Source organism: Sinohyriopsis cumingii, unplaced genomic scaffold, assembly GCF_028554795.1.
Source record: "Sinohyriopsis cumingii isolate HCF-2022 unplaced genomic scaffold, ASM2855479v2 utg000127l, whole genome shotgun sequence".
In the NCBI taxonomy this organism is placed as follows: domain Eukaryota; kingdom Metazoa; phylum Mollusca; class Bivalvia; order Unionida; family Unionidae; genus Sinohyriopsis; species Sinohyriopsis cumingii.
The window spans coordinates 5,412,706-5,439,838 of NW_028315871.1; the positions used below are offsets into that span (position 1 = coordinate 5,412,706).

The 27,133-nt window shown below is 35.8% G+C and overlaps 1 protein-coding gene across 1 annotated transcript in view; it reads right to left on the reverse strand.

Moving 5' to 3' along the window:
* The window catches only part of LOC149774861 (neural cell adhesion molecule 2-like), a 125,516-nt gene that overhangs the window by 37,977 nt on the left and 60,406 nt on the right, over positions 1-27,133 (reverse strand). Inside the window, exon 7 of the mRNA XM_089944669.1 lies at positions 7,926-8,228. Coding sequence (XP_089800795.1) covers positions 7,926-8,228 — 303 coding nt within the window. The remainder of the gene's footprint in view (positions 1-7,925; positions 8,229-27,133) is intronic.

The following is a 27,133-nucleotide window of genomic DNA, read 5'->3' on the forward strand; positions in this document are numbered from 1 at the left end:
TGTCTCCTTGTTTAATCCGATAAATAATAGATTCTACAATAATTTCGCAATAAAGATCAGTGTGAGCCCTTGCTCTGTTTAGATGTGCTATTGTTGCAATGATCAGCTGTCATAGGTATTCATTGGGTATTCATTTACATATCTGGAAAATAGTTGCTGTAAGTCACCTACATGCTCAACACAGACCCTTCTTCAAATTCTTCATCGTTGTAAGTCATGCTATCACCATGGGTTGGATGCCATCTGTATTGCATATCCTTTTCAAATAAACCCCTCATTCCCAAAGATCCTTGTCTTCAGTTTCTATTATAAACTCGTGTCTTTCTGAGGTAAAGTTGGATTTCTGTGGCCCTGGTGTTGGTAGTGGTTGCAGTGGTGCTACCAATGACCATCCAAGTACAGTTCTAATCGATGAATTAAATATATCAATGGTGTAATCTGGCGTTTAAATTTCTATGGTGGCAGATAATGTTGGCTTGTGTACCATTATACTGATTTTTTATTCTCACCCAGTATTAGATTTAATTCTGCGTTGATACTCATCATTGGTTTGTTCTATTTGATATCTTCCTGTTGGAATGCTGACAACATTCCATTGGGTTTATTTTTATACAAGAATACCAATGAATTATTTGCTGATAATCCACCAAATGACTTTGATCTGATATTTGGCCAACTATTATAGACTCATAGTTGTGCAGGCACAATTACAAGAGTACGGCTGTTTGACACCTTTATTGGCGTAGGGAAACTAATATCAAATTCTGGTTCTGTTTACATCATGATATCATCATGTTTGTTGGTGGTGTTGTAAAAGCAGCAGTTTATTCTAGTAGTTCACTAGTGAAATGTGCTCAAGTTTTATGATCTGTCATTATTATTTACACTGATTCTAATTGAATGTTAGCATCCGGAGTGCTGCAATTGCTAGCGATTGCACTCCGTCGAACACCAAGTGTTTCAACATTCCATGAGGTTAACACCCGTAGTGCAAGCACTTTGTTTTATCTATGAGCTGCGAGTGTCATGATAAATATTAATCATCGATGTAAATTCTTGATCTGATATTACATTCAATCCCACTGATATCAAAAATGAAAGCTGTGCATGTGTTTGCATTGCTGCTGATAGCAGCATTGTGTGTCTGTGTAATTTATCTTTGCTATGATATTAAGAATATCATAAACTTCTGGCATAATGGAGACACCAATTAGTATCACTTGTGCTAACATGTATGTGGCTGATAATGTGCTGAGTAACGCCACTGTTCCAGTGAATAAAGCCGATGACACGTATACAACAATGTCACTGTCAAAGATGCATCTGAGGTATTTTATTTTTTTGCTGCGTGCTCATCGATGATATTTTTCAGTGACGCCTGCCACAGACTCACTTGTTCAAACCTGTAGGATTGTGTGAGATGGTGAATGTCTCTCAATATATTAATGCCAAGTAATTAATTGAGGTGTTTTTGCAACAATCTTCAGACACTACCAATATGTTGTTGCTGGTTCCAGTATGAATATTTCCTCTGCATTTTGATTTAACACAACTGACAGTTCTGGAAAATCTATCAGTGGAACAACGTCATGGAAATGTGGTAAATATTCTAAATCATGCAGCGCTAAACACAGACAGCCTGTACACCCTGGTGAACTGAGTGCTATGTTTGAAGGAGTTGTCTTTTTGCTGATCCGGATGCAACTGTGTATATTGCGTACCATGAGTAGGATGTTTCTGACAGTCTTATACCCTGCTCTGCTTTCTTTTTTTTTGAGGTCTTTAGACCATGTCCTGTCGCTTTCTTCACTGCCATCCCAGCAGCAGTTCCAAGAGCATCAAGTGCAGCTGTTTTGCAACAGCTGGCACAGCAGTGGCAATCAGTGCTGGTATAGCTGCAAGAAGTGGAAATATACTTGTTTTTTCCTAAGTCTTTAATGGCAACAACAGAAAGATCAAGTTGCCTGCCAGTCTTTGATTTCTTGGCATTACTACAGTACTTGAGCTGACATTGAGTCAGCAGTAGTTTATTTGGGCCTTACAAAGCTGCTGATTTCAGTAATTTTTTTATTCTAGAAATCTACGCTGATACCTGTTGTAATTCATTAATCTAACCAGGAATCCGAGTAACATTCACGCGATATGACATTCATACAGCATTCTGAATGATCAAACTGCTTTGCAAGGATCACTTGCAATCCAGTTGCTTTGCAATCAGATTACATATTTTCCACTGGTGCATCAATCACTTTCATTCATCAACCAATGCCTTCGAGCAGCATTACTTTGTCTGAGAGAATAACTGCGATTGCTCTGTAATTAGCAATAACGGTTGGACATGCCACATGAGCTCAGAAGTGAACACTGACAACTGATTGCCTGAACAAATCCAAGTGTTCCAGCAAGAAGTAATAGATAAAACAATGTGAAATCCTGCTGAGATATCTGCAAATCAGAATCAGCATTCTGATCAAGAACCATGAATGTCATCAACCGATGATACACACGTGCAACATGATTGTTTTCGAAATTCAATAACACTTCTTCGGATGGTTCTTGATGTCCAATTATTCTCAGAGAAACTTCAATAACCTAGACAGTATCTATGACCATTGGGTTTCGTGTTTGTGAATTAACTCGGGTGTTATCCTGAAACACTATGAATACATGACATGGGGCCGAAACCCTTTGTTGTGACGCCATCTGCCATGTAAATAGACCAGTAGCATTACTGTCAACACTGTCTGTGGTCATTGTGATTTGCCACCATTATTTATGAAAGAGAGCAGATGTTTCTCTTCAGTCAGTGATGGTGAAATATGTTACAATGAACTCTCAGTGGTAGTTATTGCTTGTTCCGGTCCATATTAAACAATAACCAATCAGAAATTAATGTAGCTTATTCCCTGTGTGACAACCAGGAAGCAACAGAGAAACTTCATGCAGAAGTCATTAATTGATATGTAAAGTACTTAAACAGTGATGCTGTCACAGGGTGTGCAGTTGCATGAATTGTGCAGAATTTGTATGCATTTGTGCACATGGAGAATAGTGATGCATGAGAAATCCCACCAAAGAGTTATGAAAAATGTGATAGGCGAAGTATAAATTTTTTATTTTACCATTCTTTGTTTTCTTCAGATATGCAACTGTTTACATATCTGGGTTCTTCAAGCATGACATGAAAAGTTGTTAAATTTGATTGGCACAGTGTGCCCTGGAATAAGCATTAAGGTATATTTTGAACCTTCCATCAAGGAAGTTTTAAAAATGCGCATTCAAAATACAGGCAACATAGAAAATCCAAAATGTCTGATTCCCAGCATGGTTCATCTTCAGATTACCATTTGTATTTGTTGTATTTCTTTTTTTGTGTTTAATGACTGCCATTATATCTTGTGGAGGAAAAACCTGGAAATACCATTCGAAGAAGTTATGACTCATGAGAAGCTACTGGCAAGAGTTCTCACATACCCATGCTAGGACTTGGATACACACTGAATGAGGTGAGATGTCAGTAATCTGTAAAGGCAAGCACCTTAGATCACTTGGCCACATGGGGCCACCCATTTTTATGATCAGCCAGAAGATTTTCAATGTGGATATCAGGATGGTCATACTTAACATCTGAGAAGCACCAGTTTAATTTCGGACCAATTGAGCATCATACAAAGTCCTTTATTAAAAGCCATATGTTGACATGACAATCAGTTCGGGAGTAGGACAAGATTATCAGGATGGACACAAAAGCAGTCCTAGTGAAGAGTACAAGCTGTAGTTTCATGGCAACCTTCCCAACAGTTTAAGAGGAATGGCAATAAGAATCATATGATAATGGATGATGGACGATATGTGACTGCATAAAGTCTATGACCTGTAAACATAAACAAGAGTCGACATCAGGAACTGACACACTAAAGGATGAAAAATTTCCAGGAATCCTAGATATAGACCTGTAAACCCTAACAAGACCTTCTAAGCAAGGCAGTCAATATATTTTTTCTCCATACATAGGACCAGTTTTCAGTAAGATGCAACAAAATGTTATGTACTGATATTGTCAAGCTGGAAAACATGCATTTAAAAGTCCAGAAGTGTGTTTCAAGACTGATGGAGCTATGGTAAACAACATGTTCAACTAAAAAGTTTGTCAAGTTTAGTTGAACCTTAAGTACCTCCAGTACAGTTTCACAAAATGCAGTTCCAAACTCTATGGAGGTCAGTGGCTTCTTGATATCTCTGAACTTTCTGTAATTCTTAAAAAAATTCATGTGGGTGGTGGCAATGGCAATCGATCATCTTTCCCATCATGTAACATAATGAAATCAACACAAGTCCACTAAATACTACTGTTGCCTTGCCTACTTGCCCCCACTCATCTGAATAATTCCCTTCTATTCTTCTGCACTATTACAACTTTTTACAAGGTATACTGTCCCTTTCATCCTTATGTCACTTGTTGGACAAAATTTTGAAAACTAATAAGCACTGGCTTCTTCGTGCAGACATTTTGCATAAAAAATACACACAGTCTAAAGTGTCTGAGATTATCTGATAAAGGTAGTTTGGTTCCTGACCAACTACACTGTATCTAACATGAAACTTAGCTGTGAATCAAACAAGGACAAGCCAGTTTCCAGATTTTATCACAAACAGTTGTATTTCCATAATGTGTGCTTTGATTCTGAAAGTATGTATTTTAAAGGCCATTTCCGTAAGACTTACAGCAAAATTGTAAGGGCTGACTGGTCTGTAGATTAAACAGTTTATTCTTTTCAACACCCAAATATTGAAATCATCTCCAATGTTCTTGAGAAACTTCAGCACACCAAAACCCCTTGTTGATATGACTAGATGGAGCAGTGATAAAAAAAGAAAGATACTGTATGCAATATCAACACCATTTTACCAACCAGACATTGTATAAAGTCTTTAAATAAAACCCCAATGTTGACTGTTCAGTAGCAGTAGCAATATCAAGATTTTCAAGTGCTACAAATCTGTCTTAAACTAAGTTATAGTAAAAAGGAGAAACTGCCAAGTAAAAATGTAATATTAACAATCAGTGTTGTGAATTATAACACATAGTCCTAAAAGTTTTAGCATAAGTAGATAATGTTCCAAGTGAATTCCAATCCTGAATGTGCTGATGTGCCAACAGCACTGAATGTGTTAAAGTATCAACAGTCTTGATGTATCACAATGATATAATCCAGAATGTCCTTAAAAGAACTCACAATAATTAAAACAAAAACTTAGTCCTAAAGTCAAGGATCACTTTGTAATTCCAGTGCAAACTTTAAATATATAAAACCTCTCAATTACAGTTAACACAACTAAAAGACTGATTCAACTAGACAAATGTTAAGACAGGAATGAATAATTCTAATCTGAATTAACTTTATATAAAAACATAAGACAATAAGAGAACCTGGATATTGGTCAAATTCATAAACATGTCTGCTTCTAGAACAACCTGTATTTCTGAAGAAAAAAATAGACCTTGAACTAAACATTAGTAACAATCTATCGATAACTTACAGACAAGACCAAAAGCAGGTAAACATTCTAGAACCTTCTAAAGTGGAAAGGACACGTTAACATGTTTACACTATCTTAATGTAGAATCTATTGTACAATCATGAAAAAATTTAGTTATGCAATACGCTGTTTACAAAACAATTCTTACAATATACAATCATGGACAAAAATTAAACACAAAATACACATATACATAACACAAGATAACCACTATAAGATTGAGATGTCCACAAGGTTAATTCAGGACCAACTAGACATCACAGCAAATTTTGTGCTGATGGATGTCAGACCACACATTAGGTGACCTTATGCTGATGGGTGCCAGACCAGACAAGAGATGACCTTATGCTGATGGGTGCTGGACCAGACAACAGGTGACCTTATGCTGATGGGTGTCAGACCAGACAACAGATGACCTTACGCTGATGGGTACTGGACCAGACAACAGGTGCCTTTATGCTGATGGGTACCAGACCAGACAACAGATGACCTTATTCCGATGGGTACTGGACCAGACAACATGTGACCTTATGCTGCTGGGCATCAGACCACACGACAGATGACCTTATGCTCAATCAATCAATTAAAGGATTTAAGTCGCCTATGCAACTAGTGCTTTCATGACTGGTTAAGTCTCGAAGGTCGAGATTTTCAACTAATCAGGACTATAATAATGGAGCCACTACAGTCCTGCTTTTATGTGCAAATGTCGCACTGTTTAATTCATGAACGTGTCCAGCCGAGGAAAGAAGGCAAGGGGCCTGCAGGACGCCAAACGCCACAGGGAAGCTGTACGCCCAGAAACAGCAATGCATGTAAGATCAAATCAAGTCCAGTTGTACTAGTAAACAAAAATCTATTTAAATGGTGTGTAAGCCACTTGTGTAATTTTCCTAATCCTTTGAGTTGTGTAATTTCATTACTATTTTTAGTTAAAGTTTGAATGTGGTGCACACTTTTGATCTTCTGAAATGTTGTCAATCTACTGGGTGTCAGGCACCCTATACATGTTTGGGTCATGCTGTGTTTACTTTCGGTTTTTACTTTTGATGGTGGTATACTAGGATTGAGTTAGGGTTGTGGGGATAGAGCTTGTATCAAAAGAGGTCTTCAATAGCCAAAGGAAGAACCTCATAAATTGCCAATTTGAAAGTCGATGTCCATTTTCTTCTTTACTCCTCCATTCTGTGTTACCCTCTTTCTTTCTTCTTCATGCTGTTGTAGTGTTTTGCTGTTTTGCTAGAGTTTGCTGTTCTGCTTCGACTTGACTTCCATTGCCTTAGATCTTGATGTTTGCGACTGGTCTTTTATCACCATGACTCTTTGTTTAATAGCTATATTGAATTTGGAAGGTATATTGTGCCCCTTTTTGTTGTATAAATTAGCATGTTTGGTCTGAGTATCAGTGTTGGATTTACATGTCGTGTTAATAATTGGGGATTGTGTTGTTGTTCTTTATTTAGTTCCACCTTGTGTGTGGGCCATGATGACTGGGCTTAGGTCACCTTATAGTCTTAAGATGGTTGGGGCCTAAGAATTTTTTGTGCTTATTTATATTTTACTGCTCTTGTTGTCGTGTGTATCTGGGCCTGATGGAGGGGGTTTGCCACCTTTATAATATGTATACATAGTTATGGGAATATATGTGTTGTTTTTCTCAGACCATGATGGTTAGTCTTGTGTTAGCTGCATGCCTACATGCGGGAAAAAACAACATACACACACAACAACAACAACAACAACCATGGGCATGCACTTCAGCTAGCAGTCTTACCTTACTGTTTTAGCCCTTCTATTAATTATTATTATAATTACTTGTGGTTGTATTTATATGTTGCCATGTATGTTAATTTGTTTGAGGTACCTTATTATGTCCATGCATGTGGTATCAATGTTTTTGTAGCATACCTTGTCCAAAAAATCAGGGTATGTTGTAGGGCTTTATGCTGATGGGTGCTGGACCAGACAACAGGTGACCTTATGCTAATGGGTACCAGACCAGACAACAGGTGACATTATGCTAATGGGTACTGGACCAGACAACAGGTGACCTTATGCTGATGGGTGTCAGACCACACAACAGATGACCAGGCCATCACATAAGCTCTTCTAGCCTGTGACTAGTTGAGCAAAATCATGAACTGTAAATGTCCCAGATACCTAACTGTTAACAGAGTAAAAAACAAATATGTTTATTACATAAAATCGCAAAGATTTTTTAAAATTATTCTGATAGGAAAAGTTAAAACCACATTTTTGTGACAACTGCGGTACAGACTAAAGTTCTATACCAGTCTTTCATCTGAGGATGAAAATGGAATATGCTAAATAAATCAATATGGAAAACTCTTTCAGAAATAAAGAATGTAACAAAGTTAACTTACCTGCCAGTATCAGCTGAAACACTTCTACAGCCGATGAAGGAAACATATTTTTTGCTATGACTTTGTAAAATCCAAAGTCATTGATACTAATGTTTTGGAACATCAACACAGACTGTAATCCACTGTCATACTTGGTTGCAGAGGCAGGTAGCCATGATCTGTTCTCACTTCCATTTCCAACAAAACTCCAGTTAAATATTGGTTCTGGGAGTGATATCACTGTGTAGCTCATACTTGCATTTCCATACCGCTTGCTATAAACCTTGGTCACTGGAGGTGATCGAAAATCTGTCCGTGGATGACCTGTAAAATGAATGTTTGTTTATTCAAGATGGCCACTGTAAGAGCAACACTTCTGAAGTCTTAGGAATGATACTGACAATTTTCTAGTATTTGTTTTTCTTAAATTTTGGCTTCTAGTGTTCATGCTACATCATGACATCAAAAATCAAAATAAAATAAGATGACTTCATGTGCAAAATTATTAGCCAGGGATGCAGCATCTACAAACCAAATCCCATTTGAGAATCTACTGATCATCATGAATATGCCATTATGACCTGCTCATGAAGCCTATTCTAATAACAAAGATCATGTGTCATGGAATTACATGGGATCTTCTGCATGATGGCAGCCCACTGTGTTTATGGCAATGAAAAGTTCAAGGGGAGATTCGAATTACACATTTGACTGTTTGGCTAGATTGCAACAAAAAACTGTTACAACACATGTTGTTGCAAAAATAGTAAACAGCAATGAAATAATAATTATATGGGTTGTTAAAGCTGAAAGACTCTACATAACAAGGGGCTAAAGGCCATAGGTAAACTCAAATGTGCTCACTGTAGCAAGCAACAATATGGAGGTGCACCAGATATCTCTCATGATGTCCAACGATGTAGACAGCCATTACATCAACCCTGGAGTACTGTACTGTGTTGAAGTCTACAGTTTCTTGCACAAACACAATAATTTATCCTCCGGTTTTGGAAATCGAAATAAAATTTTCAAGAAATGTCCTTGTTCAAGAATTCTGTATGAATACAATAATATTTCCAGAGAAATGAATTAATCTTCATGAGTCATAACAATCTGGAGGAAAATTAACATATAACTAAAAAACTCAAAATCTTCAACACTTCAATTCTGGTCACAACAGAAGAAAACAACTTGACATCAAGTGTGTAAAAGCCCAGACTTTGAGATTTCTCTCTCTCTCTAAACATCACTGTTAATACTAAGTATTTCACAATTTCGGAAATGCCTAATTGTGAAATAGAGGATGACATGATCATGTTTACAATGTAAAAGTCACCTAGCTCCTTGATAAGAACCAATCATTTTACTCCATGAAAAAAGTTGTTTACTTGACCCTCAATCAAGGCCAGGAACTATGTCAAAAATAGAAACAAGTGTTTCTATTATTAGGTATCTAAAGAAAACTCAGGTCAAACTGAATTTTCTGGAAAATATCAAATTACCAGTAAACACCATGACTTTACATTGACATGTAAAGAAAATAAAAAGATTCCCAAACCCACAAACAATCAAATCAAATCAAACACAAATTAAATTAAATATAAATTAAATCAAATATATGTAATATCAGCGTAATTTTCATTTAGGTAAAAATAAACATCATTAGGAAATCTCTTTTGTTAAACCTCATGCGAATACAACCATCTATTCAGGAAGAACAGTGATAACAAGAGTTTCAACAAAGCTAGGATTGGTACCTCTATTTGACATCAGCTGATCAACACCTTTTATAATGAAGTAAACACCATACACAATTTTGTGATGAAAACCCCATGTCAATATGACTGTCAATCTGAAAGGAACAGACAAAAGATTTTCAAGGTCCAATCAGCACTACTTTAATTTAGTGGAGAATATGACATTTCATTGCGGAGTACAAGAATTTTCAGATAGCCAAGATTGTGGCCATATTGGAGGTCAAATCTAGATATCCAAATAGATATCACAAGAAGCATTGTGTTACTATTCATCAAGGAGGGTTAGCAATAATAAGATTTTCATGATGACTACTGTGAATACCATACTGGACATTGTACAATCAGCATTTTATTTGTTCCAACTTGACTTCATTACAAGTCTTCCAGTGAAACCCCATCTGACATAACTTTCTGTTCAGAAATAGAAACAATAACAAGATTTTCAAGACGGTTATCATGCATTACAAAACGGACATCAGACAGACACCACTGTAATTTTGGACCAACAAGATGCCATAAGTAGTCTTCTGGTGAAAACATTGCTGATATGACTATGTTTTGAAATAAGTAATGAGAAGATTTTCAAGGTGGCTGCCATAGTGGTCACATTGGATATCAGACTGGTACCATTTCCATTCAGGTTTGGATTTGATTTTTTTTGGTTCAATGCATTATAGGCTATATATGGCAGCTAGTATAGTTACTGGAGGATGATCCTGGGAAGACTCAAAACCTATGACCAAAGCAAGACTTGACTGGAGGGAGGAAACACCTTACCAGCAGCAGGCAGCCAAAAGGCACCCAACTGTCTTATGGGGAACTGGAAGAACAGCATCAAGTCCAACTATTTCTTCTTTTCTTAATAAGATACTACAAGAAATAAAGACAACTAAATGCAAAGATCTGACCTTTTACAGCCTGTCTGAACAAATATAAACATTGCAACATAACAAGATAGTGCAATATATGCAAGCAAACACCAGATAATAACAGATATATGGCAAAAGATCACAGTTAGAGAAATTGGCAAGGAAATCAGCCTAAGGTGAAAAACTATATGAAAGTGAGTATGAGCCAAATCGTTAAGGTCAGGAAGCAGAATGTGTTATCCCTCCAAGGATATATACAAATATGCATCCATCAAAAATATTAATTAATGAATGCTACTCAAAATTAAATTTTTACCAAATTCTTTTGAATGTTTACACACAAAAACAGACTAAAAAAACAGCGATATATAAAAATTCATTTTAATTTTTGGGAATAAAAGGGGCTAACCTTGAAGGTTGCCAGTCCTACCAGATTGGTGTCCTCAAAAGAAAATTTTGCAATTGACTATGGCTGTCAGAATAAAAAAGGAATTGCTTGCTTGTCCTTTTTAAAGGAATTTTAAACCTTGTATGAACAATATCAAGTTTAATAAGAAGAAGCACAAGAAGTTGTAAAGTGAATCATGTTGTACTAGTAAACGTACTACTAACAATACTACATGGTTAATTCCCAAACATATGCATTAACAATACCCTATTTCCCACCACTGATTTTGTGATCTCTAAAGCCTGATGTAGCAACAATACTACATGGCTCTCCACCAAACCCATGTAGTAACAATACCCTATTTCTAGACACTGATTTTGTGATCCCAAAGCCTGATCTAGTAACAATACTACATAGCTCTCCACCAAACCCATGTAGTATCAATACCCTATTTCTAGGCACTGATTTTGTGATGCCAAAGCCTGATGTAGTAACAATACTACACAGCTCTCCACCAAACCCATGTAGTAATATTACCCTATTTCGATGTGATATTGTAAAGCAGAGTCTGTGATCTCCAAAATATGATGTAGTAACATGCTACATTGTCACTCACCAAATATGTGTAGTAAGATTACTTTATTTCTAGGTCACATTGTAAAACTGATTGTCTTTATCTCCAAAACTTGATGTAGAGATAATACTACATTGTTCATTTAGTTGTATCACCCTATTTCCATTTAACAGTGTAACACTAACTTATTTGATTTGCAAAACCTGGTGTAGTAAAAATACTACATCGTTAATTCCAAAGCACAAGTAGCAACATTACCCTATTTCCATGGTAACAGATAATATTCATTGGTTGTTTAAAATATCTGATGTAAAATTACTAGATCTATGCCTTACACTGTCTCCAGAATATAAAATATGATGTGTTGTTATTCCTATATGACTTGAATTTTTGTTTAATATTAGTTGTATATGCTTTTTATATACTTATATTACTCTACTGATTATGAACTGTACTACCTTCTCAAGTGGAGACTGTCCATGGTAGTAATAACAGAATCCATCATATGCCTCTTTGTAGACTATGAAAATTCCATCCTTGGCTCAGAATTTGAAGTGGTACACAAGGCTGTGCTGAGTGTTTGATGCAGATTTGTAATCCCAAGGGGAAAATTTCTATCCCAGATCAAAGCACAATGATTATTATTTTCTGACACATTTTAATGAAAATGGGAGTCCATGTCAAAAAGGCATACTATTAATATTGCAGCAACTTTAGTGTTATGAAAGAACCATTGAAAATTTCCTTACCTAATGATAGAGCTTAAAAAGTTAGATTTACACTGAACTATTCAGTGGAAACTTTCAGTGATGTTCCTTTTAGCTTTCAAAGAACACAAACACAGTAGTTAAAATGTGTTATAGTAATGTCAATACACAGTGTCTGAAATGTGTATGACATAGCAATGACAGACATATGAAGAGGTCACAAAAATAAGTCCACTTTTATTGATAAGATTAATCAAGATGGACAAAAATAATGACATAGTTCTCATTCAACTTTGAGGTACAATTGATTTACCCTTCAGAAAAGATACAATAAGAATGTATATTTTATAAACAAAACAACAATTACAACAGCAACTTTTTCAGCTTGAAATGCTTGTTTTGACTACTGGAAAAATATGTTCAGGTGATGATGCAAATGAAGACATATTTGATATTTTGTGTGCTCCCAGTAAATGTGTATATGAATGTGATAATATCACTATATTGCCAAACATACCCAATACCTAATTAAATTTAAGGTGATTCCTGAATACATTTACATATCATTTGATATTTGCTTATACCAAGAGGTGCTAATGTTAAATGTGACTAGTTATAGCTTTTATTTTGAAATACTATCTGGATACAAAGAAAGATGTCACCCCTACATCAAGTTTGTCATCCTGAAGACCATGATAAGCCTACTTTCTATGATAAATGCACAGATAGATACCTAACAAGTGTGTCACTTTAAACTGAATAATGAACATTGTTCTAGATAGTAAGGGCTGTTCCATTAAAATATACATGGGACAAAGGGAAGGCACTTTTAAAGTGGGGTACTCAACCCACAGACGCAATTTAGAAATTTCTTATCATTTTAATATGAACTCGTTGAAATCAAAGTACCCTGGCGTATATTTTTAAAAAACTGCCTTCCCTGGGTACCATGTATGTTTAAATGGAACAGCCCTAATGGTTATAATAGCGCAATCATATCTTTGTAAAGAAGCAAACAGTAACAAGTGTGCATATACTGTCTTCACAAAATAGTACAAAATACTTCCTATAGAGATTATGTCTTAAGTTTCATATTTTAGCATTAAAGATTGAAAAAGTTTGTAAATTTTGCTCAAAACTGTGATGTCTTGAAAGAATCAAACCGGTCTCAAAAGGAAAATAAATCACACAGATCATACAGCAATTTACTTTTGTCATATGATTAATATCAATTTTGCAGTTTTGTGCCACAGTGCCAAGATTGTTAGACTTATTTTAAATAATTTCTTTCTCTAGTTTCCAGCCACTTGTTAATATTTTTAATTGAAATTATATCTCTGGTGACATGTCCAAACAATTTACATGCTAGATAAGCTGTATCTATAATATGTTTGCCTTTTCTATCAAGCTTCACTGACATTTTGCTGTATGCCAATTTCTCATTTTGGACTTTAGCTATTGGTTCTTTACAAAATAAGTGTTTTTGTCTGAAAAAAGGCCAGATACAAAAATTTGTGGGTGCATTCAACAAGAGCTAACTCTTGGTCTGTGCCTTCTGATCCTTTTCCTTCCTGCAATCAAAGATAGAAAAAAATGAATTTGTTACTGATCTAAAAACCAACTGCATAAAAACTGAAGATAAAATAATTAAGGATAACATACACTTTAAAGCATATAAATGTTGAATTCTTCGTTACAAATCTCCTAAAGGCAAAAGACTCATAGACCCACTACATGAATGAGTAAACCTCTGTAACCTTTACATCAGCATAAAGATACATATCATTGGGATACTTGTTAGGCATTATTGATTTTATTGAATTGTACAATGGAATTTAATGTAGTCAGTCAGAATCATGCCGAATAATCACTAATATTTATTTGCATAAATATAAGCTTAATAATAAGTGTGCATTTGGAATTAAGCTAACAAAGTACACTGCTCCCTTGATAACTCACGCCCTGATAACTTGCAAACCTGCTTATAACGTGGGGTCAGGCATGGATCCCATTTTTTAAACCAGATCATACCCCAAAAATTGATCCCTTTGTTGAACTTTAAGCAAATTATGATCAAAATTGGTAATGGAAACTTTGATGTATTGCTCACTTTATCGTTGAAAAAGGTAGATATGACCTAGAATTTTAATCAGCACTATGAATTATCAAATTTAAAAATAGGTCATACAATATTTTAAATTTTCTTTCCATACGACATTCCAAGCACACTGCAATTAACGTTATGTAAGGAAATTTTGATCAATGAAAATGTCACTCACACTGAGTGGAGACAGTACTTTAATAAATAAATACAAATTAAATAATTTTTCATCAATTGAAATTAGTGTTCTCGTTCTATCTTTTAGTTCCTTTTTAGTGTAATCATCATAAATGCAACGTGTCCTCTTGTAATTAAATGTAAAATGCATCAATCTACCATAACAGCTATGGCCGCTAGCATTTCTCTGAAAACCTAATTAAGTGTCGACCGTGTTTTGATAACTGACTTCTGGAAGTATCTGTTGTATTGTTGCACTGAATTAAAAGCTGGTCTCCTTTGTATTATCATGTTAATTATGTCTTTTGAATCAAATAAAGGAGGTGGAATAAAAGAAAAGTTAAAAGTCACGAAAACCCTACAAACTTAAAATCTAGCAGCCCTGGTCATATATTGGGTGAACTCACTTCATTTGATCAATTGAACACTTATAAATGTTATTGTGTATGAAACATAAAGATGACAAGGCAGCCAAGCGAATTGAAAACACACCTTTGTATGTTGTCTGACTGCTGTTGCAGATATCTGAAGTATCTTCTTTTCTGTCATCAAAACATCTTTCAAAACAAAAATGTCTTTTATCCCCCACTTATCTTTCTGTGCCATTTGGCTCTGCTGTTTATTGGTGTGATCCCTCTCAGACTTGCATCATAGAAGGGACCCCCTATGTCACTTCACTAAGGATGGAGTTTCAGAAATGACCAGGCAAAATGATATCAGTTTGCCTTTTATGAGAAACCCAATTACTGCCCTGGAGGACATGAAGGCTATCATATTTCAGATTATTAATGTGAGTTTGTTGGAATCCAATTGACTGTAATTGCTACAAAGAGAAACCTGTTGATATGTGATTCTGCAGCTGTTCCCTTGTAGCTGTGCAGGGTCACCTGGATGTGGTCTTTTCAGATTTAGATTTTGAAAATAAAAACATTTGAGTACAATTAAGCAAAAACAATTGGGGAAGACAGATTATATATATATATATATATATATATATATATATATATATATATATATATATATATATATATAACTGTCCCAATTAGATGTTCAGGACATTATAACTTCATTGTATTTTTTACTTTCCACACTTTGTAACACTTTGTACTTGAACATGCAATCTTACAACAATTCCAAGTACAAGAAATTCACAATATTCTGTCTGTATCATTATTGGCTATGTATGCATTTATGTAAGTGTGTTGTAACTGTGCATGGGAAATAATATATGTTTGTATGTATGTAGGTATCTATGTATGTCTGTCTCTGTGTGTGTGCGTGCATGCGCACAAGTGTGTGTATGTATGTATGTATGTATGTAATTTCATCTAGTAAAGCAACCTGTGATGGCTCATTTCATAGAGAATCAGACTCGTAATCCTAACATTCAAGCTTTGACAGTCTGCTCAAGCCAGCATTGGGCTAACCACTTTGGTGTGTCCTTGGGAAAAGTATTTGGTTATAATGGTGCTGACAAAACCAACAAAATCAAAACACAAAAAGCATCTAGTAAAATCTGGCTCTGTGGGTCAACAATGTAATAGCTAATGAAGCAGGCTCTAAGAACAAATACTTGCAGTGACAAGGAAAACAGAATTAACCTCTGGGTTTTTATCAACTCATTATAGTACCTACATTGATATCATATAAAAGAAAGTTAATGTATGCCATGCCCTGTCTTATCACTGTGAACATCATTTCATTGTCAAGATAACTTGTATATGAATTTTTCTATTTCATAATTCTTGTTCCCAATTGCATCTAGAGATTACTTTTCTAAAAGATTTGCAGTGGTAGTTATATTGATTATTCTCTGGCTCATGTAAAGTTACAAATGGTTACATTGTTCAAGACCGCTCTCGTGGCCTTGTGGTTAGAGCATCTGTCTTGGATGTGGGAGGTGGTTGGTTCAATTCCCAGCCGAGTCATAGCAAAGACTTACAAAAATGGTTCTAACAGTTGCCTCACTTGGCTCTCAGCATTAAGAGGTTAGTGATAGGACTAGTCAGCCTGGTGTCAGGATAATGTGACATGATGCCCCAGTGCTAAACATCACTATAAACTGCCACATTACAGACATCATAGCGGTATGACTGGAAAATTGTTAAAACTACATTAAAAATCCAAATCACACAAACACACACACACACACTTTAGTGCAATGTGACTTTCACTCTTTACTGCAATGTCACTGTCACTCTTTACTTCAAGGAGACTCGCTCTTTACTGCAGTGTGACTGTCACTCTTTACTGCAGTTTGACCATCACTTTTTTAATAAGTGTGACTGTCACTTCTGGTGCAATGTGACTGTCACTTTTTATTGCAGTGTGACTCACTGTTGGTGCAGTGTGACTGTCACTCTTTACAGCAATGTGACACACAACCTTGGTGCAATGTAACTGTCATTCTTTGCTGTAATGTGACTGTCACTCTTTACTGTAGTGTGACTGTCAATCTTTACTGCAATGTGACTGTCACTCTTGGTGAAATGTGAGTGTCACTCTTTACTGCAATGTTAATGTCACTCTTTACTGCAATGTGACTGTCACTTTTGGTGCAAGGAGACAGTATCTTTTGGGAGATGCACATACCTGGTCATAAATTTACTTAAAACAGCTATCATTTACTTATGAAAATTACAGAATTCATAGAATGTATGCTCTATGTAGCATTCTTTAAGTTGAATAAAAACAAAAAGAAAAACTGAAACAAGAACATCAGTGGCACTATTACATTCATATCTCCATATCTATTAAGGAAGACCATCTTTATTATGCTTTAGATTTGTATATATGTATGTCAATATAGAAATCATTGTGTCCATTAAGTCATTATTAATCCTAGGTTCAACAAACTGAGACTGCAGTTCAGCCAAAACTTAGCGAGTACATTACAAAAACGAACCAACTTGAGGTCGCACCTCCTCTGCTGCTATTAATTAAATCATTATTATATCAATAATGGCAAACATTGGAGAACCATATTCCGCTAGATTAGCTTGAGAGCGACTAGAGGCAATAAAGAAATTTCGAGATAAATTAGAAGCGCGTCAAGAATCTCAGGTTGAATTCAGACCGGGTACAGAAAAATTATTTAAACCAATTGTTGATCCAACCAAAGAGATTGCTGCAGCTACAACAGCATCACAGAATTGCCAAAACAAATTACTGAAGCCATGGAGTCTGCTGACAAATCATGTGCTGAAATCGGAGATGTTAAAAATATTGTCGAGGATTTATCTAAACCAGAATTAAAAACAAAATATTTTACTCAGCAGGGTTATGCAGAAGTTATGGCTGATCCTGTTAAGGTTGCTGCAGCGGGATATCAAATTCGACATCAGTTTCTATATAAAGCCAGAATTATATACCACTCCAGAAGACGAGTGGACTGCAAAAGTATTTTGTGAATACAAGGGTATCTCACAAATCAGTAAAAGATATAAGCGCAAATATGAAGATTTTGCTGAAAAAGTGAATGAAATAACAAAGCAGCGATTACGACCAAGGAGACAACCATTTTTTTAATGCTTGTATCACACTTAAGTGTAACCTTTCCTTCCTGTATTTCATCATTTAGAATACTATGCTTAAGCCACATTTCAGCAAAAATCACTACATTCGGCAAGAAAAAGAAAATATGTGTGTTTTCTGGTTGGCTGACCATCTGTTTTTTTTTGCTGACCCCTATCAATTTTTTCCCCCAGTGTATTTTTTTAAAATCCCAAAACTGATTTGTGCATCTAATTGAGCAAAGTATTTGAAGTGCTTAGTAAATTATATATACTAGTCATTTATATATATATATATATATAATAGTGCAATATTAAATATACTTTTTGAGCCTCAGACATTTCCCAGTATCAATTTTCTTGTGCTTTTTATGGCACTTTCAACACATTATTGGCTATATCATGCTAACCCAGGGTGGCATAGGCCAGTATCCAACCTGCAAATCTTGGATTATAGTCCTAAACTCTGCCAACTAAGCTCTCTCTGTGTATCAATTTCAATGTCACATCATAGACAGTGTACATTAAAGTACATAATATTACAATAATTTCAACATGTTGCGAACTGGACTTAGGTTATATCAATGTCAACAAAAGTAAGATCCTAATAAAAATTACATTACTATGACAATAAAAAGAAACATTACTAGTAAAGAATGACCTATGCAAAAATAAGTTTATGTGCATCAGATCAAATAACCAAATAAATGGTAGGTAACATTTGGCATTACAATGTGCTGATCACATATGATTTTAAAATATATTAAATAATTAATATGAATAATAATAACAGGATTGTAAATATTGTCCTAAGATAGGGATCCAAATACATGTAGTATCCAAGCCAAAACCTTGCATTACAAAATTTCAAAAATGTTGTATCCATCAGTGAAAGTCAATTTGCACAAATGTCATACAACCTTATGCCAACAATTCTAACAGAACAATTTGGGAAAACACCAGTGCCATAAAAGAAAGGGTCATTTTTCTATATTTCCCTGAACATAGACTACAGTTGTACAGGGAACCATCTGACTGACTACATCATAATTCATTGTAAGTGCATTACTTTACAGGGAGTATTGATTAACACTACTATATAGCATTATATTCTAAGCCCAAAACAGAACTTAATGTTGGCTACTGTACAGAGAGAAAAAGAAAGAGGGAGACAAATATGTCAGTCTCTTAAGGAAAGAGAGTGCAAAAAAAAAAAAAGAATAGAATGAGAGTGACAAAAAGAACATATATTTATTATAAGCATTTTCTACATGTACACATATTTAGCATACAAATATATATCAACACAAACATTTAGACAATATACATACATATACTTATATGGTCATGCACATATGCATGTTATCACTAGATTCAACATTTGCTTGTTATTACAAGCTTAATAAAGTTGACAATATTTGCATTCTGATACTATTTTAAATAATTATTTTCTCTTACTACCAATCTCATATGAGACAAAGAGCACTTTAACAATTTACTGCATTATTACCATTGAAATTACTCTACTTTACTGATGTGATATACAACTGCTACATGTTTCTTTTCCTTTCAACAAAAGCATTAGGGGCCCCAAGTGGCCGAATGGTCTAAAGTGCTCTCCATTACGGATCACTGCCATCTCACCTCTCTCTGCGTTGGTTCAAGTCTCGGATTCAGCTAATGTGGGTATGTGAGAAAGCTTGCCAGTAGCTTCTCATGGGTCGGTGTTTTTTTCTGGGTTTTTGCCGGATTCTTCCTCCACCATTTATACTGGCCGCCATGTATAGCCTACCGTATGCTGAAAAATGGCTTCAAACCGTACAAAAACAACAACAACAAAAGCATTAAATAAACAAGGCCATACCGACAACTGTAAAAGTAAATATTTAACTTTTCTGAATTTGGTTTCATAATTAAGCTTGACCATATCATCTAACTCTGTAGAGAATGTAATACATGTACCTACATACCTAAAATAAGATGTATTCCAATCTAAATTCTTCATAGTACCTTATTGTACTTCCAGTTATACTTTATATAAATACACATTTAATTTTTTTCTCCCTATTTATACAGAGTCCAGAAAATTTACAATATTAGTAGATAACATAGAGCTGACTTAAGGGACTTTGAAAAGTCATCCAGGGTGAGAGTGGTATCATGTGCATACTGTGAAGCTATATATTCTTTGTTTATAAGTGTATACCTGTGATTCTTAGCTGAAATATCTATCTTGTTGCCATTTTCATCTGCTTTTACTCTGTGTATGGAAAACTGAAAGTTATTGTTTAGTGAAAAAAATGTATTCCCCTTGAATTGGATGCAAAGTAATTGAAGATACATTCATAACCCCAACATGATCTAATATGTCTCCCATCATTTTACAATACGCAAATCTTGCAATATATATATATTAAGTACTGCATTCTTTTTCAGGTTTTTAAAACATCCCTTTTTTGACTGGGTTCCCCAAACCCATGGAGGCAATTCTCAATAACTCATCCATTGTCCCTCTCTTAAAATTAAATAAATACTGAGAAAAGAGGAAAGAGAAGAAGTAAACAATGTGACAGGTGATATCTAAAACACAAATTGTCCATGTTGTTTAGTGAACTATCTAAATGTTGCAGAATTGTTTTTAAAATGGTAAAACCAATGCCCAGTAATTCAATAAGAGTACTGCTGTGACTTGTTTGTCACTTATTTTTCAACTTTGCTTTTTATAATTTCTTTTTATCTAAAATATCTCAGCAATCCAAATGATGCAACCTGTGTAGTCTGCTTCATTGCTGTTCATTTGGTATTAGTAAAAAATCTTGCTTTTGGCTTACCAATGGATAACCTTCACCGACCCCCAATCCCACCCTCAAGGTATTAAAGATGCAGTGGACTTGACAAATTTCTTAACTTAAGGCTATGGTGTGACTTTAAAAAAAATATTATTGTTTAATAATTAAAGATATGGATATATTTGTTAATTAGGTCCTTTAGATTTGTGCTATTCTTGAAATTGATGTGAGGCATGTTCACCTCATATAATCACTGCACAGTAAGTAGCCAATGAAACACCCATAGTCAGCTAGTAAGCAGAGCTAGCCAGTTATAGCAGTAGACATGTTGGTTCAAGGCAAGTAGAATATCTCAAAAATTGCATGGATGACAAATATTTTGACTTGCATCTAGCTATTAAGTAGGCAATGTTTTTCAGAATTATTAACCAGGGAAAGGGCTGGTGTTTGCAGTGTGAGCGTAACAAAACTTTGCTCTAAAACATGGCAGGCCTTTGAACATGAAAAATGCATGTAAAAATTTGGGGATAAGGTGCAAAAACATTTTATTCTGTGAATTTCCATTGACTTATCAGGCCAAGTGAGTGATATTCTTATGTTTTGCTTTATTATGCCTATCCAAAATTATGGCCCTCTTTGACCTCACTCATGTATTGTTTAATTTAAAAAATTTATTTGGCAGGTTTATGCAACATTAAATTTTATCATAAAAACTGTCCCTTGCACCCATGACCAGTTTTCGTAATACATGATCAGCATCAAAGAAGCGGATTTTAATTGCTCTCCAGTCTGACAGTAAGCCTTTAGACGATTTGTAGAAACAAAAGCAGACTGGTTTTCCAGTCACATTATCTGGATACTAGGCCAACCAGTCCTAACACTAACCTCTTAATGTTGAGTGCCTAGCAAGGCAGCTGTTAGTACCATTTTTAGAAGTGTTTGGTATGACTTGGCCAGAGTTCAAACTCATGACCTCCCTCATTCGAGGCAGATGCTCTAACCAATAGTGGTTAAATAGGTAAAAAAGCTATTATACAAACAATTTAATTAAGTATCAAACATAAGACAAATATTGTAGGAAAGGAACACTTCCATATATTAAATTTTAAAAAGTTATATGATACTAATTTATAAGTTTTACTTACATAATTAGTCAGATTGTACTATGCTGTAAGATTTTACTTGGGAATGTGGTCTTTTAGTTTTGACAGGTTTTCTCTCATCTAGAATCTGAGTTTTTTTCATTATTCATTTTCCCATTATTCTTTCATTATAAAAACGACAGTTTCCAAAGATTCATGTTTTACTTTTACCATGAAGTCATATGTTTCCTTCATTATATCTTCCTTTATCACACAGTATGAGCCCTTAAAAGTCCTCCTTGTGCCTTTTTATTTTGCTTGTGTCCTTCAGGAAATTTCTATATCCATATATCCGTATATCAGTATGCCCATTCCAAATCCACTTATAGTATGATGGCAAAAAATTGTTCAACTAAGAATGATTAAAATTATATGCATTTGAAATTTTCCAACACGCCAACGTGATGGAAAATTTCTAATCAGAGGAGTTTCTGGTGTAATTTTATTAGCCACCTTGGAAGGCTTTCCATAGACGAGATGATTTTTCTAATGCAATTTTTTACTTGAAGGTGGTCTGATATGTCCTCTCAGCCAGCACATCCTGAGAAGGTTTTTCCAGGGAGATATACTATGTTGCTTTTATTGTTGTGGGTATCAATGTTTGTATTGTAGGCAAGGTAAAGAAAATTCTGGTTTCGAAAGTTTCATTTGTTCTTATTTCGCCCTATGTTTAAGAATTAGTTTGTAATTAGTGCTCTATTTCTTGGTTATTTTCTGTTAATTCTCCCCTGTGGTATTTTGCATGACTCACTCGTATATGTCCTAATGTTAGACCCTTCTGTGTTTATCATTCATCATTAAGTTGCATGTTTATGTGGGCGCACTTATCAGTCTTGTTTGGTAATTTGATTTCGGCTTCACCGCCTGCTGTCTTCCATCTGTCATCAGCTGGCGGGATTTCGGCCCACTTTCTCCCACACATTGTTTTAGAGGCACTATGTGTCTAAATTAGTTTCTAATCATCTTTTTTCAAGCATAGTTGCATCACAACACATACAAACAGCACCACACCGGACTTTAATGACTATGGCAATTCACTTCAAAATAATAATGATAACAAATTGGGGTTGAGAGTGGAAACTTTAACCCTGGACTTCTGCAAAGGAAAAAGGAGTATGATCCTAAGTTTCATGCATGTTGTTGTTGTTGTAGTGTTTTACGCCATTTTTCAGTATACAATTGGCTATACATGGCGGCTAGTATTAATGGTGAAGGAAGAACCCGAGACAAAACCCGGAAAGAACCACCGACCCAAGAGAAGCTACTGGCAAGCTTTCTCACATACCCACATTGGCAGAATCTGAGACTTGAACCCATGCAGACAGAGGTGAGATGGCAGTGATCTGTAATGGAGAGTGCTTTAGACCACTCAGCCACTCGGGGCCCCTTCCTGCATGTAAGGTTCAAGGCAAGAAAACACTCACAAGCACTAGTATTTGCAAGTATTGACCTGAGAATGGAAACTGACCTAATGTACCGGGTGGTAATGGAGTATTATTACCAGCAAATGCTGGAACGCAGTCATGGGGTTCTAATATAACTTTAGTACACGTGTTTGGGTTTGTTGGGTTTTAAATAGCGAATTTGGACCACTGCATGTTGGGGGTGGGTAGGTGCTTGTGTCCTTATTGCTAGCTCATTGTAAATGGCTTTTCCAGGGTGGGGTTTGTGGTAGTTTCTTAGAGTTATTTGGTTTGTTTTTCTGGTGCAGTTATGCTAGCTGCATATTGGCTTTCCAGAGTATAAATTATAGTTCAGTAATCCAAACCTGCTTTCTTCTACTTTTCATAGCATTATAAATGAAGTCTCCATACAAAACTTTGTTATTTTATGGATATAAAGAAGATTTTTGGGCTCAAACTTGCTATCACTGTAAACATCTGATCCATGCACTCTCCTTACTGAGGAATTTGCTAACTGTGAGCTCATAATTGTTTAGCATGCTGATGATGTTAGCAAAACAGTTGGATGCACAGCAGGTGTTAACCAATGAGGTCCTTATATTAAATATCTGGCCAATCAAATAATGTAAAGAGAGAGACAGACAGACAGACAGAGAGAGAGAATGGTTGTAAATATTTTTAGTAGTGATGAGAATAAAATATTTTCTGATTGATAGAAAAAATGGTAGACATTAATATGTTAATGCTTTCCACAAATTCATATAGTGAACCAACTTGTTATCCATTTGTTTAGAAAAAAGGGCTGGGATTATTTAAAGATTAACATGAAGTGTATACACCAGATTGTTCTCCTCCAAAATAGAAAGTAATATCAACATGGGATTTCCACAAGACTTCATATGATGTCCTGTTGGTCCTAAATAATAATGATGCCAGTATGGATTCCAATATGTCCACCAAAGCAGTTAAACTGAAAATGTTGAAGAATATCAGAGATGGTTTCCACATTCAGTTGTTAAAAAGAATGAAATTGATTTCAAAAAATAATTTCAGCCTAGAGACTGTTACTGCCTTCATGAGAATATTTGTTCGACGTTTTTTTTTACACATTTACCTTTTCAACATATATTTTCAAAGAAAAATATTTTAACAAGATTATTTGAAAAAGATTAAAATTTATTTTAAAATCATTTTAACTTCATATATTTTTTAATAAATTTGTTGCCTTGCTGGCCTTAAACTGTCTGACAAAGAAAGTTTAAAATGATATTATTATTAAAATTAGTAGTAGTAGTAGTAGTAGTAGTATATGTATTATAGCTTTTATGTATGTGCAAAATAGTTTTTCAACAACAATTATCAATTATTTAGATAATTTTAATTTTTTGTATCCAGCATTACATTACTTTTGTGTTCTTGTAACTGTGTTTATGGTTTACATAAGTAATACTTGAATCATTTATAATTTGTCACTAAAGCATAAGAATACAATTAGAATAATTAATTCATTGAAGTACAGTATATTAGTTTATTTATCATACAATGCAGGAGGGCAGACTAGATTAGCCAATGGGTTTTTTTGGGGGGGCAAGGGCAGTGGTCATAAAAACATCATTAGTTCCCCAGCAGAAATGTGTGAAAAACCACTAAAGTTGAAATATATTCTTAAAGACAGAGAGGAAGAGAGAGATAGATTCATTAAGATGTAAAAACAAGAGCACTTTCTGACTTAACAAATATATGTCCAGACTTGGAAATGTTACTGTTTTTCAAAAAAACACAAAGTAAATCTACTAGTTCTCTTGAGTATTTTGATGAAAATTTAGGGATTATGCGATCCTGGATATATGGATGAGTTGATCTATTAATATAATTTCACATGTACTCCAAACTTTTCTTTTCTATAGGTTTTAAAGTCTAGGATATGATTGGAGATGGTCTATAATAGTTTTAGCATGATGAACCAACTCTGACTATTAGGGCTTGATAGTGAGTTTGGAAGTTGTTTCAAATAAAATTTAAAAATATGTTCAATCAGTCCTAAGAGCACCCACATGAATTTGCTCAAATCTGAAGAGTGGCTTATCTCATCAGTTACAATTATCAGCAAAATAAACTTAATGAATATTACTACCTAGTTAACCTGGCTCTGTGTGGTGGCCATGATAGTGCAGATGTGCCACTGTTGCTGTTGTTGTTGTTGTTGTAGGGTTTAACGCCATTTTTCAGCAAACAATAGGCTATACATGGCAGCCAGTATTAATTATTTAATTAATTAATTAATTGACCCATGAGAAGCTACTGGCAGATGTGCCATACATACATACATTCATACATACATACATACATACATACATACATTGTTGGCATCTGTCCATCTACGGGAGATGATGGTATAGCTCCAAAGTAAGCTTTTGTTTATCCTTCTTTCTAGCTCTCTTTTCAGCTTGTTTTATTTTTCTCTCTTCCTCTGCGTTTTGAACTCCCTGCCTGACAGCTAGACACCAGCTGGAACGGTTGATTGCACAGCTCTCCCAGTCATTGACATTGATGTTTGCCATCTTCATATCCTTCTTGCAAACATCTTTGAAGCGCAGATGTGGTTGTCCAGTTGTCGTGCACCTTCTGCTAACTCCCCATATAACAGGTCCTAGGGATTGTGGCCTGGGTACATTCTCTTGACATGGCCAAGCCAGCAAAGGCGCCTCTTGCTGAGAATGGAGAACATGCTGTTCATGTTGGCGCATTCTAGAACCTCTGTGTTGGGTACTTTGTCTTGCCACTGGATGTGCAGAATGTGCCGCAGACATCTCAGGTGGAAGCTGTGGAGTTTCCTTTCGTGTCTTGCATAGGTGGTCCATGTTTTGCTGCTGTAGACAAGTGAACTGAGCACGCAGGCTTGGTAGACATGCAGTCTGGTCTTCTCTGTGAGGTTGGGGTTGTTCCAGACTCTCTGGTTAAGTCTGGCCATCACTGCTGCTGCCTTGGCAATCCTGCCGTTCACCTCAGAATCAATGGAGAGTGAGCTGGAGATGTTAGACCCAAGGTATGCGAAATTCTTCCAAGTTGTACCCATCGATGGTGACAGAGGGAGGGGAGTCTGCATCCTGCGTCATGACGTTCATTTTCTTCAAACTGATGGTCAGTCCAAATTTCTTACAGGCATGGGTGAGGCAGCATACCAGCTGCTGAAGTCCATCTTCCGTGTGTGATGTCAAGGCTGCATCATCAGCGAAGAGCAATTCACGGATGAGTACCTCTGTGACTTTAGTCTTAGCACAGAGATGGGCGATGTTGAACAGCTTGCCGTCAGCCCTGGTATGGATGTACACTACCTCGCTGCAGTCCTTGAATGCATACTGGAGAAGCATGGAGAAGAAGATGGCAAAGAGCGTCAGTGCAAGGACACAGCCTTGTTTGACTCCGCTAATGACTGGGAATGCTTCAGATGTTGCGCCATTGAAGCACACTGTGCTGTGCATGTTCTCATGGAATGACATGATGACAGCAAGCAGACGTGGAAGCAGCCGATCTTCTGCAGGAGTCTGCCAATCTTCTGCAGGAGTCTGAAGAGTCCACTCCGACTAACACGGTCAAACGCCTTCATCAGGTCTATGAAGGCAATGTAGAGGGGCATCTGCTGCTCGCGACACTTCTCCTGCAGATGACGTATCATCTCTACAGTTGACCTGCCAGCTCGAAATCCACACTGGGACTCTGGGTAGACACAGTAGGCTAGGATCTGCAAGTACACCAAGGCAACATGGGCGAAAGCCTTTCCGACGATGCTGAGGAGGGAGATGCCCTGGT